This window comes from Diabrotica virgifera, chromosome 1 (genome assembly GCF_917563875.1).
Source record: "Diabrotica virgifera virgifera chromosome 1, PGI_DIABVI_V3a".
Lineage (NCBI taxonomy): Eukaryota > Metazoa > Arthropoda > Insecta > Coleoptera > Chrysomelidae > Diabrotica > Diabrotica virgifera.
Window position 1 is genome coordinate 112,859,247 of NC_065443.1, and position 17,764 is coordinate 112,877,010.

Here is a 17,764-nt window from a genome sequence, read left to right on the forward strand (position 1 = left end):
TTGATATTATTTGTGGTATTTTCCCAGAGCATGCAACGGTGCAGAAATCTATTCATTATGTTGAGCAGTTGCAAGAGCGCAAGAGGTTCACGAACATATTGGCTACCTAGCTCAAGAAGTTCCTTTAAACATTTATCACATGCAAATAATATGTATGAAAAGCAGGTGAAAGCATAAAATAAAATATCTTTATCAATGTTTATATTTTTATTATATAATCTAAAAAAACATTAATACTGTACAATTAAATTTGACTTAAAAAATACTGGGTTCCAATGCAAACTCTAAATAATACTTGCTAGACTTCGACTTATCCAAGCAATAATTATTATCTTCAAATCAGACAATCACTTAAGTTTGTAAGGGTTTATCGTATGTATTAATTAATATATAGTAAAAATTATGATACACGATACATCTTTTTCTTGAATTACAAACGGATCCTGAATGCACTGAAAAAAAAAGGAAATATTTATGCTTAAAAGTTTTATCAAAATGTAAATGTCTATTGCTAAATGTAAATAAATATGTCGAACATATATAACAAAGAGAATTGTGGGAACCACGGAGATGGCTTGAATTCTGATTAATCTTTTTTATAATTCTGTAGAATCATCTCCTATTGGGTTAAATACCGAGCCAGTCTGAGAGAATGAGCAGGGGAGCTCTGAACTTAGCAGGAGCTCTCTAATATTCTGTGTAGGTAAGTTCTCGTCCATGATATGGTGGTAAATAAACGGTCTACCAGGTGTTGATGGAGCGCTAAAAGTAAAGTTTTGGCTAAAGTCTAATGTTAAGATTTTCATTGTCGGTCCCGACCGCATATTTACACATGCTAGCGTGTGTAGACACCAGGGTGTTGAAATCAGCTAGGGTTTGGAAAAACAGTACACTTACAGATGCTAGCGCGTGTTGACACCACGGTGTGCCGCGGTGTTGAAATCAGTTAGGGTTTGGAGAAACAGTACGTTTACATATGCTAGCGTGTGTTGACACTATGGTGCTGAAATCAGTTAGGGTTTGGAAAAACAGTACATTTACAAATACTAACAGATTTGGACACCAGAGTGTTGAAACCAGCTAGCTTTTTTAGTGGTTATACATGCATAGATGCTAACGGCTATTGACACTGAATTTATATAGCTACTGGTGTGGAAAAATATTTAAGTGATTTAGGTATTAATAAGTAATTAAACGTTGTTGGGATATAAGCAATAATAAATTAACACAAACGAACATCATAAAAAATAATGTTATTCTGAAGCTATTTCCTTGTGGCATTTTTATAATTAACTATTTAGTTGGGAAATAACCCACAATTAAATTGAAAAAAATAATTTTTGTTAACGTTTCGACGCCCAAATCGGGTGTCGTCAAAATACAAAATACTACTAAATTAAACAAAAATTTTGTTGCTTAGTAAAAAATTCTTCTAATAATTTATTTAATCTGACTCATTTATATCGGCAATTCAAACATATATTATACATGTTAAAGTATTTTTTACTAAGCAACTTCAATTTTCATTAATTTAGTAGTATTTTGTATTTTGACAACGACACCCCATTTGGGCGTCGAAACGTTAATAAAATTTTTTTTTTTTAATATAAGGTTTGTTCGTAGTACGATCCAATCGATCAGCAACCGTTGCCAACCATCAGACGCATGCGTAGTTAACAGTTAGCGCTGCGCAGTTAACAGTTCGAGTTCGTAGACTACGAACGCGCTTGCGTCTGACGGTTGGCAACGGTTGCTGATCGATTGGATCGTACTACGAACAAACCTATAATTGTGGCTTATTTCCCATCCAAATAGTTAATTATAAAAAATAATATTAGATTAATGAGCAGATCCATGCCCTTTAGCGTTAGGTTGGTTCTCTGTGATGTTTCTCATCAGGTTTCTGCTTCTTTTTTTTTCCTTTTGTTGCCTCGGTTTTGGAAAAATAGTACGTTTACAGATGCTAGCGTGTGTTCACACTAGGGCACTAGGGTGTTGAAATCAGTTAGGGTTTGGAAAAACTGTACATTTACAAATATTAACAGATTTGGACACCAGAGTGTTGAAACCAGCTTGCTTTTTTAGTGGTTATACATACATAGATGCTAACGGCTATTGACATTGATTTTATATACCTACTGCTGTGGAAAAATATTTAAGTGATTTAGCAGGTATTAATAAATAATTAAACGTTGTTGGGATATAAACATTAATATATTAACACAAAAGAACAACTTAAAAAATAATGTTGTTCTGAGGCTATCTCCTTGTGGCATTTTTATAATAATTAACTATTTAGATGGGAAATATGAATAGATAATAACACCGACTTTACCTGTGAGGACTACTTCATTACTCACGGGTCATTACTCACGGGCTGAAGTAAGGTTCAAGTAGTGCATGACACTTTTAGTATATTAGTTGTATATAAACCGCAGATAATAGTATATTATTCAACGAGCTTCATCATGTAATGATGGCTATTACTCACGATGATGAAGTTTGCGGCACGAGCTGAAGACGAGTGTCGTAATTCATCAGAGTGAATTATAGCCATTACGTGCGAGTATAATCCTATACTTTTTCTACGACCTTTTTTATTTAATTAGTAAAAACATGATTATCAACTACTCGAGATTAAAATTATACAGAATTATAAAAAATGTAACAATGGTTGAGTATACTTTTACGTTTATACCTTGTTTAATATGTATGAATTTTGACCTTTATCATTTTTAGTGAGAGTGACATTAGCGCATTTGCTGTGTTTATTGGAATTTATAACTTACACTTATTGTGTTTATTTTATAAAGTTATATTGTCTTAAATATATTACAACATAGTTATATTATTATATTATATTATATAGTTAAATTTAAAAACGTACATTATAACTTTATAACATACGTCCACCAATAATAGCCATTTCTTATTTATTACATTGACAATAGGTACAAAGTGCTTAAAATTTTTATAAACGAATAGAACTTGAATTGACTATTTCTTGTTGTATTTTTACAATACATAAGACAGTATTTGCCGTTTTTTTTATTTTATAAAGCAACATTTATTTTTGTATATTATAATTTTAATCTCGAGTACCTATCTGAAAATATTATTTTTTTACTAATTAAAATAAAAAAAAAGGTCGTAGAAAAAGTATAGTATTCTACTCTCATGTAATGGCAATTACTCACTCTGATCACTCGCCTTCGGCTCGTACCGCAAACTTCATCGTGAGTAGTAGCTGCCTATCAATGCATGCTCGTTGAATAATATACTATGAAGACCTAAGTGGAAGAAGGGGGTATGTAACATTTTCTAAAATTTTGAGTTTCTTAGTGAATGAAGGTGGTATGTAACTTAACTATCATATGACACTTATACTGTATCTCTAAAAAGCTTAATAAGAGATATTATAGTGGATGAAGGAGGTATGTAACATTTAAAATACGATTCTTGAATGGAAGAAGAAGGTATGAAATATTTTTCGTCTTTTTCATGTTTAAATTGTTTATAACTCAAAAATATTAACTTTAAAGAAAAATTACAAAAGACCTTTTTTGTTTCCAATGATCAAAAGAACCTAAAATAATGTACCCGGGTTGAAAAAATTGATTTTTTTTAATTTGTTTAAATTTTTTTTATTAAATGTAGCTAAATCACTACGAAATTGTGGTATTTAGATATAGGGAATATAACACGAAAAATAATTAGCATTTCTTAAGGACTTCAAAACGCAAAAATATACAGGGTGTTCCATTTGAAAAAAGAAAATTCATTAGATTTACAGAAAAATGGAAGTTCTGACAACAATGTAATTGTCACTATTATATCGGCCGCATTAGAAAACCCTTTGTCACCAAAATCTATAAAAAATCGTGCATGCCGTTTCCGAGATAATTGAGGCTTTCCATATATAAAACTCAGTCTGTGTAATATACTCCATTTAATAATACAAGCCAAGGTATACGGAAGAAGAAAGGCCAGGTCGAATAAGACCGTCATGGCTTAGACACCTGTGAGAATGGTTTAACAGATCCTCTGCATCCCTTTACCGAGCTGCCATTAACAAAATTACTATAGCCTTGCCAATATAAATGAGTCAGATTAATAAATTATTACAAGAATTTTTTACTAAGCAACATTTTTGTTTAATTTAGTAGTATTTTGTATTTTGACAACGAGACCCGATTTGGGCATCGAAACGTTAATAAAATTATTTTTTTCAATTTAATTGTGACCTGTTTCCCAGTTTTTCCTATCTAAATAGTTAATTATAAAAATGCCACAAGGAAATAGCCTAAGAAAAACATTATTTTGTATGTTGTTCTTTTGTGTTAATATATTATTGTTTATATCCCAACAACGTTTAATTATTTATTAATACCTAAATCACTTAAATATTTTTCCACATCAGTAGGTATATAAAATCAGTGTCAATAGCCGTTAGCATATATGCATGTATAACCACTAAAAAAGCTAGCTACTTTCAACACTCTGGTGTCCAAATCTGTTAGTATTTGTAAATGTACTGTTTTTCCAAACCCTAGCTGATTTCAACACCCTAGTGTCAACACACGCTAGCATCTGTAAACGTACTGTTTTTCCAAACCCTAACTGATTTCAGCACCATAGTGTCAACACACGCTAGCATCTGTAAACGTACTGTTTCTCCAAACCCTAACTGATTTCAACACCGTGGCACACCGTGGTGTCAACACGCGCTAGCATCTGTAAATGTACTGTTTTTCCAAACCCTAGCTGATTTCAACACCCTGGTGTCTACACACGCTAGCATCTGTAAATATGCGTCCCGACCACTTGCTCTGTATGCTAGAATTTGCTCTGTAGTTATCAATGGTGTAAACGGAACAAAGGACAGTTCAAACTATGGACACATAAATTCTCTGCTATCAAAGATGACAAAAAGAGAATTGTCAACGATAAAGGTTATAGCAACTGGATTTTAGGATGTGGTTGTATTATTATGACAAAATCAAAGAGAAATGATCTCTCCTGGTAAATAGGAAAGGCTTTTCTACAAATCGGCGCGGCGGTTACAATAACCAAAATTCATGAATTGGGTTTTGTCAAAACAACTCAAGTTTACTTTGTCAGATCCATCACAATTACGATAAGCTTTTTACTGCTCATCGTCATCTATTCTAATTTGATTTATATTTCCCCTTGCTGTTGTCATGTTAGTGTTTTTGTTTTGTATGCGTATAACATAAAAATACAATGAGATTTGCAAGTTATAAGCGATCAATAATATTCACCTTAAAAAATCAGACGATTTATCAGTTATATGTTCAAATTCTGCGAACGAAAGAGACCTATCGTCGTCAAAGTCAGCTTCTTCCAAAATATTTTCAATCAACGTGTCGATTTCCGCATCAGTAAGTTTATATTCACCAGTTAATGTTCTAATCACTTCTTGTAAATCCGATTTACCCAACATATCGTCACCATCAAAATCTAAAAATTAATTCAAATATTAAAAATTTTAATTAAAATTGTTAAAATAAAAACTAGTGCTAAAATTTATTTCAAATGCAAATACATATTAGTATTCAGACAGTAGTAGATACATTATTTTCAGGGATATATCTACTTAGGCAGTGGCATATAAAATTTATCAACTTTCGCAAATTTTAGATACTCAAAAAAAACACAGGTGTCTATACTATAGAATATCACATTAATACAGAGTGTTTACTTTTTAATTAGATATAGCACTGGCGAAGCGTCCATGTAACCATTGTTACCATTGGTAACAGTTAAAATTTGCAAATAAATATTTTATGACTTCTATGAAATAATTCCATTTACATTTTTTAAAAATAGAAATGTTTGTTAATAGTATCTACCTAATTCAGTAAAATAGCCAACTTGAAGCACGAAAATATCAGCGAGTTTATGTAAAATCGGTTGCACGTTATTATAATACGCCCTTACCACAGTATACAGGGTGTCCCGAAAAGAATGGTCATAAATTATACCACACATTCTGGGGTCAAAAATAGATCGATTTAACCTAACTTACTTTAGTACAAATGTGCTCATAAAAAAAGTTATAGCCCTTTGAAGTTACAAAATGAAAATCGATTTTTTTCAATATATCGAAAACTATTAGAGATTTTTTATTGAAAATGGACATGTATCACTCTTATTGCAGGAACATCTTGAAACAAAATTTTAGTGAAATTTGTCCACTTCATAAAAAATTTATGGGGATTTTGTTCCCTTAAACCCCCCCAAACTTTTTTGTACGTTCCAATTAATTCATTATTGTGGTACCATTAGTTAAACACAACGTTTTTAAAAGTTTTTTGCCACCTAGTATTTTTTCGATAAGTCAGTTTTTATTGAGATGCGGCTTCTTTTTCAATATATTTACGTAAAAATTGTATGGGGGGTTTGTTCCTTTAAACCCCCCAAATGATTGTGTACGTTCCAATTAAAGTATTATTGTGGTACCATTAGTTAAACACAGTATTTTTAAAACTTTTGCCTCTCAGTCTTTTGTTCATAAGTCACCTTTTATCGAGATGTAGCTTCTTTTTCAAAATACACCTAAAAATGTAAATTATAAATAAATTTTCAGATTATTAACAGGTCTCTATAATCGTACTTAACCATATACAAATATGTGGTGGATTCGACAAATATTCAAAATATCTCGATAAACACTGGCTTATTGAGAAAGTACTAAGAGGCAAAAAAGTTTTAAAAATAATGTGTTTAACTAATGGTGCCACAATAATAATTTAATTGGAACGTTCACAAAAGTTTGGGGGGGCTTAAGGGAACAAAACCCCCATAAAATTGTTATGGGGTGCACAAATTTTACTTAAATTTTTTTTTAAGATGTTGCTGCCATATAAATGTCACATGTCCATTTTCAATAAAAAATCTTTGAGAGTTTTCGATATATGAAAAAAAATCGATTTTCATTTTGTAACTTCAAAGGGCTGTAACTTTTTTTGTGTGCAATATTGTATATAGGTAAGTGAGGTTCAATCAACCTATTTTTGGCCCCAGAATCTGTGGTATAATTTATGACCAATCTTTTCGGGACACCCTGTATAGAGGTTCCCTCTTTATACTGTGCCCTTACCGTGCGCCACGCCGTTATTTACCACTTCTGTAAGTGGCAACGATGGTAGGATCTTTATCGGTCAGGACTGAATCGTCTCTGAAAATTTTGCGGGCACGACGGCTCTTAAGCCGCTGTGGATTAGTATTCGTGTTACCAAATTTTAATTTGGTGACACGGCTAGGTAAGGGCCGGTAGGTACTTTATGTCCCGGTTAGCTAATCGGGACAGAAAATACCGACCGTAAGAATATCAGACTTTTCAGATGCAATTTTAATTATTATTATAATTATAGGTAATAATTATAATTCCATTTATGAAGTCTGTTATTCTTAGGGCCGGTATTTTCTCGATTAAACTCCGGTTAGTTAACCGTACCGGCCCTTTGGATTCGATTATTGCATAATATGCATTATTAATTATTAGTTTATAACTTGTAACTGTACTTGCTTACTATACAGATAACATATCTATACCTTTTTATCCTATATAAATCATATTAATCGATTTTAATTACTTGTCGAAATGTATTAATTAACAACAACATTATTATATGACATATAATAATATTGATTATACAGTACATTGTAGTGTATAATCAATAAAATAAAAATTATTTAATATTTTAGGCTAAAAATGACAAATAAATGTACTGATTAGTATACTAATTATACCTACAATTTGGATTTTTTAATAAATAAAGTATAAAGGTAATATAATACATATTTTACCTAAAAACAACAAATATGTTTTTAGTTTGTAGATACTTTATATAATTTCTTAAATTTTTAATTTTATTTCTGTATTTCATCTATTTTTATAATAGACCTGGATCGCGCGTACCAAAAAAAAGTTGATTAATAGCAAGCTGAAAATTCACGGTGTCTAGTCGGACAAACTTTGATGTATGGGAACACTGTATATATAAAAATATTTATAAAATACTTCTGGTTTTGGTAACACTTTATAAAAAGTCACGCGTCGCCACTAAGATATAGGTACCACAATGAAGGAAGTGCTAAAATCGGCAACATTGCTTATTATTCCACTATATAGTGGAATAATACTACTATATAGTACTACTATATATATAGTACCTATTGTTGTGTAATGTCCATCGGCAGATTCAAACAAATACCACACTAGTCAAACAATAGTCATTTTTTACCACCAAAAAAAGATATTTTAACCAAATACCTAATGCTTCATATATAATGTGCGAAATAATTTTGAATTCGGTTCCGCTAATGAACTTGCTTTTTTTGAGTAGAAGAAAAGTTTAATTTCTCTTGCGTATCTAATATTTATCGTATAATAATTTTAACTGTACTATATGGAAGTGTTTAACGCCCGGTTTCATAATCAACTTAAAGTGAACATTAACTAAAGTTCACTTTACATTTGACACTTACCCATATGAATTGCATTGATAAAGGTACCAACTTAAAATTGAAAGTCCACTTTAACTGATTATGAAACCGACCGTAACAGTAGGATACCTAATACGATTGTTAAAATAGGCAAGTGGTTATCTATAAAGCTGCTACTCAAATTTCTTAATAAACATTTAAAATTGTATTTTAACTGTTTTAGAGCCAGTTTCGCCAACAACAAATAAATCAATGAATAGTTACCTATTCATCGAATAAAATTTATTAGTCGATTACATTTTTTTTGTGTCTCAATACAATTTTGATACTTTAAAACTACTGACGAATAATTTTTTTTGTTATATATGTTTAGAGCGAGATAACTTGTCAATTTATTCGAAAAGTAAATAATTATTTGATAATTAAATAAATAAAATATTATTTGACGTCAGTGAAACATAGATGTATGTATGTATGTCAGTTTATTGGTCGAATAACTTTATTCATCGAATAAACTACTATTTGTCGTTGGTGAAACCGGCCAAAAGATGTTTAAAATTTATCTACTCATTCCGACAGTGACAGTATGTTATTAAAATCACTATCAATTTTTCTCTTTTCTCGATAAATCTGTGTGAAAACATGGCGTATGAAACCCAAACTGATGTACTGGCTGTGGTAGTCAGACCTATGACTATGATTGAAGGTCCATGTTCATGGAGGTCATGCTTGACATCCCTCCATTACATCTATGGATGGAGAAAGAGGCCAAGCTAGGGGCATACAAAGGCTGGGTAAGATGCCAGGAAGCAGGGCAAAAGGATTGCAGGATCAAATCTGGAGAGATAATCAAAAATCACCTAGAGTTGGACTTGGTACAGATGCAATCCAACCTAAATATAATTTTAAAAAGTTGTTTGCCATCATTTTTCTATGAAGAGACGAATGGGAGTCGAATAACACAAACCTCATAATGGCAGATCAATGCTGGTATACTGATGGCTCTTAAACTGATGAAGGAGCTGAAGTATACAGAGGGAAACCAAGGCTAAGCCTTTGTTTCTATCCTTAGACTTATTTAAGAAAAAAATCTAATACATTTTTTTCTAAAATTAGAAAAAAGAAATGGAACCTCTGTACTAAGAAATAAAACTGTCTATGGCTTATCTAGAAATCTAGGAAGGTTCTAGAGAATTTCTAGAAGCAAAAGGAGAAAGAACAATGTATTTATATTATAGTGTAATTTTGCTTACATAAAATAGGCAAGTTAGGTACCATATGGATGACGAAAATATAGATGGAGTTTATAAATCCTAATTACAATTTAAATGTTAACTAATACAAAATAGTTTTTTACTGATTACTTGGTGTAAACATATTTCCAAATAAAAATAAATCATTTAGAACATATTATTACCAAATATACGAAAAGCATGTTCAGCTTTTACAGATTTCGGAGCTGTTTCGCTAAACACTGACATCATATCCAAAAAATCTTCAAAAGTGCAATGGCCATCATGATTTGAGCTGAAAACTTTACATATGCGCTCTCCAAATGGATTCACACTCAGTTCGGGATATAATAAAATTTTTTCCATGGGTAGTTTGGCATTTTTATTATGGCCTACTTTCTCTGGGGCCAGAGCTTTAAACTTCTGATGAGCACTAAAATTATATTTGATTTAGAAATAAAACGGTATGAGCACAGTGTAACGATGGCTTAATGTTAAAAACTTGTACCTCATTTTACAGAAGGAACTTTGTGAAATGATCTTAATATGCTCAGAATCAAAAATATGTAAAGATAGTTTTTTGTTTAAACCATATTAAAACCTATCAAGACCAGAAAAAACGAAGATTGGTTCGACGAAGAGTGTAGACATATTAACCAACAAAAAATGAAGCATATAAGAGACTCCAGCAGTGCAGAATGAGATCAACTCTGAAAGATTATGAAAATCTTAGAAGAGAAGAAAAGAGAATGTTTGGAAGAAAAAAAGAAAGAACAATACGAACACGCTCTAAACGAAATTGTTAACTACCACAATGGAAAAGACTCACGAAAACTCTACCAACAGATAAACAGCTGCAGAAAAGAATTCAAATCGAGAATAATAGCCTGTAAAGATAGGGACGGCTCTATAATTAGTAACAAGGAACAGATACTAAACAGATGGGCGAACCATTTTGAAGAACTGCTTAGTGGCAACCATGAAGATGGCGAGATGGATGATCCCATGTTTCAAGAGAATGAAGATGATTGGCAGCCACTCCCCACCGAAGAAGAAATTAGAGAAGCCATCTTAACACTGAAAAATAATAAAGCCCCCGGTTCGGATAATCTCCCTGCCGAACTTTTCAAAAACGGTGGCGACACCCTCTTGAAACACATGCATAACTGATAACTGCAATCTGGCAACAGAAAGAAACACCCACAGACTGGAAGTTAGGTGTACTGTGTCCTCTACGCAAAAGGGGAGACATGATGGTGTGTGATAATTATAGAGGCATCACTCTACTCAATATGGCATATAAAGTGTTGTCCAACGCATTGTACAAAAGACTCCTCCCCTACACTGAACAAATAGTGGGAGGATATCAGTGCGGTTTCCGTCCTAATAAATCAACAACAGACCAGATATTTACAGTGAAACAGATCCTTGAAAAAACCCTAGAGTTCGGCGTCGACACCCACAACATATTCGTGGACTTCAAAGCCACATACGACTCAGTTAATAGAGGTAAACTTCTACTTGCTACGGTAGAATTTCAAATACCGCTTTATCTTGTCCAATTAACTGAACTTACACTCACAGGAACAGAGAGCATGGTAAAAATACAAAACGATTTCTCAAGACCCTTCCATTGCAAAAATAGACTAAGACAGGGTGATGGACTATCGTGTCTCTTATTTAACCTGGCATTAGAAGAAATAATTCCCAGATTAATACGAATGGTACTATCTTTAACAAATCAGTACAAATTGTCGGATACGCAGATGACATAAACATCATAGGTATGTCCACAGAATCTCTGACTGAAGCATATCAGTCGTTAAGAGCAACTGCACAGAGAATGGGACTAACTACACTCTGGGCCAAAATTAACCGGCCACCTTAAAAATGTGTCATTTTTGATGTCATATCTCCTAAACCTGTTGTCCGATTTAAGTGATTTTTTTAATATGTTATAACCTTTTCCTTGTCGATATCATTATAATAATATTGTTGCTAAACAGGTAAATTTTCATTGTATACCGGGTATACGAATCAAACAGTGTTTTTTTCTTAAAGTTTGCATCACCCTGTGGAATATTCTGGTATTTGTAGAATACTGAAATTAAAACCTAAGTATAGCCTCATGCTTTCTCAACATTTCTTTTTTTGATTGATTCGCTTATGTTGGATAATAAAAAAGTTAGATGATTTAACAACTAGACATTTTTTTATAAATACAGGGTGTTTTTAAAAAATTTTGGCAAAGTTTAAGGGGTAATTCTGCATGAAAAAATAATGACAGTTTGCTTTATAAACTTATGTCCGCAAATGCTTCGTTTCCGAGATAGGGGGTGTTGAAATTTTTTTGACAAACTGACGATTTATTTATTGCTTTAAAACCGGTTGAGATATGCAAATGCAATTGGATGGGTTTTATGAAGTAGTTATTGCATATTTTTTGACATACAATTAAAAATGTAATATTCACCATTGGCGCGCATACGGGTAATATGATGGCCCATATTACCTGTATGCCGCCAATGGTGAATATTAAAAGCTTAATTGTATGCCAAAAAAATGTGCAATAACTACGTCTTAAAATCCACCAAATCGCATTTGCATATCTCAACCGGTTTTAAAGCAATAAATAAATCGTCAGTTAGTCAGAAAAATTTCAACACCTCCTATCTCGGAAACGAAGCATTTGCGGACATAAGTTTATAAAGCAAACTGTCATTATTTTTTCATGCAGAATTATCCCTTAAATTTTGCGCAAATTTTCTAAAAACACCCTGTATTGATAAAAAACATGTCTAGTTGTTAAAGCACCTGTTTTTTTTATTATCAAACATAAGCGAATGAATCAAAAAACAAAATGTTGAGAAAGCATGAGGCTATAGTTGGGTTTTAATTTCAGTATTCTACAAATGCTAGAATATTCCACAGGGTGATCCAAACTTTAAGAAAAAAACACAGTTTGATTCGTACACCCGGTATACAATGAAAATTTACCTGTTTAGCAACAATAATATTATAGCGATATTGTCAAGGAATAAAGCTATAACATATTACAAAAATCACTTAAATCGGACGACAGGTTTAGGAGATATAAGACATCAAAAATGACCCATTTTTAAGGTGGCCGGTTAGTTTTGGACCAGAGAGTATAAATGTTTAAAAGACCAAATATATGTGTTGCACTAGGTCAAGCAACACGACACCTAAAAAAATAATATGTAATTGAGGACCTAGAACTGGAAGGTGTCGACACCTTCATATACTTAGGCTCTCTGCTAACTAAAGATAACAATGTCAGTGAAGAAATTAAAAGAAGAGTTGTATAGAAGTATTGGAGAACCCGACGTTGTAAAATTCATTAAGGTAGCACGCCTTGGATGGATACGTCATGTAATCAAATGAAGGGCCGGATTAACCATTAGGCGAACTAGGCGGCCGCTAAGGGCCCGCGTTTTATTTCAGTCAAATGCATTAATTAATATTGAATTATTTAAGCAAAACAATTTTAAGAAAATGTGAAATGTTAAATAAATCAAATGGGCTAACGGAGACAAAGAAAAAAAGAGAATGGTTAATTTATGATTACCAATCAAACTCAGTTTTTTGTTTTGTCTTCTTTTAAATATGTCAGGAAAACACAACTGACTTCAAGCCAAAATTAAGCAGTTACCTCCAACGGAATTTTATATTCCATGTTCTAATCATTCCCTCAATTTGGTAATAAATTTTGCTTAGAAGCTGTTAATTATTTTGGTATGGTTCAAGAACTACTTGTTTTTTTTTTCAATTTCTACCAACCGATGGGTCTTATAGTTCATGTCGATTCGCCCACGGTAAAATATTGCCAAACCTCCGGATCTTAAAGAACCTTTGGATTTTAAAGAAGAGCTTGGATTGACATGAAATTTGGCATACACATAGCTAACATGTCAAAGTCAATACTGTTCGAGTTATTTGCGAGTGAACATGTTCATTTTCAACAAAAAAAAACACGTTTTTATACGTTTTACCCAAATAACTCAAAAGTAAGTATTTTATCGAAAAAAAAATATTCTTAGTAAAAATATAGTTTATAAAAAAGTGGAAAAAAAGTGCTGCATGTGTGAAGTCTGTAGACCCAGTAGAGGCAGAGTTGTAGCTAATGAAAAGTAGGTTCTTGTTCGTCCAATTTCAAATCGAATATTTCAATGTGAAATAACCAAAAATGAAGCACTTTTGAACTGTTTGAAAAAGCTTTACTTTTGTATTTTAAAAAAGTTTCTAGCATTAAAAGTAAGTGAGATACACTCAAAAAAAGTTGATCCCAATTTTGGGTAAAAAAACTGCTGAAAATCACCTATTAATTAGCATCCCAACTGAAATTAATCGTTACCGCTTCACATGGTACTTTACTTATGCATTTTTATATGCTCTGTAAGTTTTGTCGGTATAAAGTGCTTATTTCTAAAAGTGCTGTAGTAGAAAGGCCTTGAACAAGTCACTTGAACAGCCATATCTTAACCAAATTTTGTCTTACAGTTAAACAAAAAATCCAACATATTTAGAAAAGCAAAACCTATATTTTTTTACTCTGTTAAGATTTTTGGTATCACTAATTAGTGATACTAGTGAACTTAAGTTATTTAAAGAAAAGACATTTTTTTCAAAATTAAAAAAAATTGTTTTATTTTAAATCCCGCAATGTTTTGAAATATAAGCACCGTGAACCAGTGAAATTTACAGATCATATAAATAATAATAATATACATAAGTACAAACTGGGGGTGATTTTCAAGATTTATTTTTTGAGAAAAAAAAAAGGGACCAACATTATTTTTAGCTTAACTGGCTTAGTTTTGATACTAGAAACTAAAAAAAAAACAAAATTTAAGCTTTTTTAACACTTTAAAGAAGTTGTGATGGGTATTCACCGAGAAGTGCTTCATTTTTGGTTATTTACTTTGAAATATTCGATTTGAAATTTGTCGAATAATAATCCATTTTTCATTAGCTCCAGCTATGCTTATACTGGATCTACATACTTCATTTTCTTACTTTTGTATACGCTATATTTTTCTAAGAATATTTTTTGGATAAAATACTTAATTTTTAAGATATTTGCAAAAAACCGGCTAAAAACGTATTTTTTTGTTGAAAAATTAACATATTAACTCACAAATAACTCCAAAAATATTAACTTAGTGAAAAAACTCTATAGAACAAAAGTTACTAAGAATTAATCAGTTTATCCATTTCCGCACTTATTTTGAACGTGTTTTTTACCCCCAAAGAAGTGGTACTCATCGTTAGGGCAAAATAACACACCAGCACAATATCACTTTTTTCTTTGGCATGTTAGTTAATGGGTATGCCAAATTTCATGTCAAGCCAGGCGGCTCTTCTACGAGTATTCGGAGCAAAAACCGTGAGTAAATGGACTATTAATGACAAGTTGTTGAGAAATGTCGGTAAAGACTTACTAGATGGTTTGTACTATACAATAGACGTATACTGGATGGTCAGTTAGATTTGATGCTGTTAAAGCAGTACAAATGTTATATAGGAAAATGAATAAGTTTCAAATAGCGCGTTTAACCATTATGTGGTCCAAAATTTTAGAACGTTTTAATGCTGCTAGTAAACATTAAAAATTCCAACTATAAATTTATCAGATGCAGTTATTTTACTTAAGTCTTTAGCAAAGTAACAGAAGTAAAAAAGAAAAATGATCTTTTTTACATGGTCGTAATTTATTTTTGTTGAACCACTTTCCAAAATAACATAAATATCTGTAAATTTGTTTTAAGTAAATGGTCGCTTTAAAGGAGCCTACTTATTATGACCGCCTAGGGCCTCATGATGCCTTAAACCGTCACTGATCAAATGAGAGGAAGATGCCATAGTCAGAAAAGTTTTTAACCGAAGAGGGCGATAGGACAACGAGCAAGAGGAAGACCGAGACTTAGTTACCATGACAACCTAGAAAATGATTTAAAATCTATTGGAATTAGAGCATGGAGAAGAGTTGCCAGAGATAGGGGCGAATGGAGGATTGTTCTGAAGAAGGCTTTGGCTCAAAAAGAGCTGTAACACCACTGATGATGATGAGTTTTTGTTTTTAGGTTGGGGTATGCAGAAATTCAGTTTAAAATCCCTCCTGAAAAGTTTATGTACAATGAAATACGAGGTTTTCACACTAAGCCATCCATAAGTAAAAGTATTGCTGAGTACAACTTACTGCAAGACTTCCTTTTTGGTAAAATATGTTAGATCCTAAAAAATATTTAAACACATTATATTTTGTACACTTGACAATATTTTACTAGGAATTAAACACAATTTTAGTTTAAAACATGTTCATTTTGACGTTTCGATTTCGACTTGGGAAATGCAAATTCCTTATTTTGAGAACAATTGCCACAGTGGAAATCGAAACGTCAAATTAAACATATTTTAAACTAAAATTGTTGTTAATTCCTAGTAAAAATAGTAAATTGGAACAATAGCTTAGGAGAATATTAAGAATATTTTGTCTTACTTGGTAATTCTGCAGTTCATCATCAGTGAATTGGCTTTTTGCTTGTCCCATTTTTTTGTTAGTCTAGTCTAAACTCTGTCTTTACAGTCTAGTATTATCTACATGTACTATGTACTGTCATGTATATTAAATTTAATAATCGTGTAAATTCTTTTTATTGCTCGATAAAACTGATATGAATTTATAATTTAAATAAAGCTGTTAAATGAACAAACAAGGAATAAGAATAAATATTGAGCAAGATAGGTTTAACAAAAATTAACAGTTTAGCATTAAGAAAATGGGAATATGAGTCATATTTGTGATTAATATTATATATCAAATCAAATGCAAAAGATTAGGATTTTATCATTTTTCATTTTATATTTTATCCAACTTTCGTAAACATTGCCTTGTCCAATCATGCATTCAAAAACAAAGGAATATAAATAAAGATTATTTCTGACATTCCTGTATTAAGCCGGGCTCAAACGACTCGTGTACTTGGCGAATAATCGTCACTTGCGTAATGCATACTTGCCATGTCGTGTGAGTGAGTTAAGGCGGCTGCACAATTGCCCGGGAACGAGAACGGAAACGGGAAAAAAGTTAAGGCGGCTGCACAATTGACCGGGAACGGGAACGGGAACGTACAGTGGCGGCTCGCGACCTCAGTATGCGGGTAGGCTACACATATACTTCGGGTAGGCGACAAAAAATATCCTACAATTTGTAATACATTTTGAGCCGTCTTGCAATACTAAATGTAATCTATGAGCGCAACAATGTGTAAAAATTGCTTTTGGAGCATCTACTTTAATTTTTGATTGTAATCCGTTTAAAGAGCCAGCCATTACACTTGCACCATCGTAAAATTGAGCAATTTATTTATTTTTGTAATCATATGGCTCAAGCACGTTTGAAATTAAACTATATAGAGCGTCTGCAGATCTATTCTCGCTAACATCAAAAAACCCTTAAAATCTTTCTGTTACCTGACCCACTTTTTTAACAAAACGGATTGTTAAAGTACACTGTGATTTTTCGGTTATATCAGTAGTATCGTCCGCTAGTATAGAAAAAAATTGACGTTCATTAATTTCTGTTGAAATTTCATTTTTTACGTAATCGGCAAGGCAATATATTAAATCATTTTGTATTATTTTTGACAAACCCATGAACACCCCTTCTATTTTTTAACATGATCCTGGATTTCCTGATCGCGTTTAACTACTAAATTAAAAATTTCTTTAAAATTACCCATGTTTGAAGAATTATGGCTCTCATCACGACCGCGAAATGCAGGTTCTTGTTGTACTAACAGAATTGTAACATCAATTTCTTCAACTTCTTCAATCTTTTTCAACTTCTTCATTATATATCTTATTAGATAGAGAAATTTGTCCAGCTAAAGCACTGTCAATAGTTTGTTTATTTTTTTCTAACCGTTTTAAACCTAAGCAATTGTTTAAATGTTCTTTCGAAGATTCATGTTTTTTTACACTAGCTGATAAATTTTTCAAATCTGAATATCCCTGACTCACCCAAACATTTTGCTTCA

The 17,764-nt window shown here is 32.0% G+C and overlaps 1 protein-coding gene across 2 annotated transcripts; it reads right to left on the reverse strand.

Moving 5' to 3' along the window:
* Window positions 1-188: 188 nt before the first annotated feature.
* Window positions 189-16,633, reverse strand: LOC114331158 (calcium and integrin-binding protein 1). Of its 2 annotated transcripts, none has more exons than XM_050659100.1 (5): window positions 16,225-16,633; window positions 15,925-15,959; window positions 9,890-10,137; window positions 5,283-5,481; window positions 189-452 (listed from the first exon to the last, which is right to left on the reverse strand). In XM_050659100.1, the coding sequence occupies exons 1-5, from the start codon at window positions 16,273-16,275 to the stop codon at window positions 431-433; spliced, it is 555 nt and encodes a 184-aa protein (XP_050515057.1). In that variant the 5' UTR covers window positions 16,276-16,633; the 3' UTR covers window positions 189-430. The 2 variants fall into 2 exon arrangements, with proteins under 2 accessions (XP_050515057.1, XP_050515051.1); XM_050659094.1 differs by having other exon boundaries at window positions 420-762.
* Window positions 16,634-17,764: the final 1,131 nt, after the last annotated feature.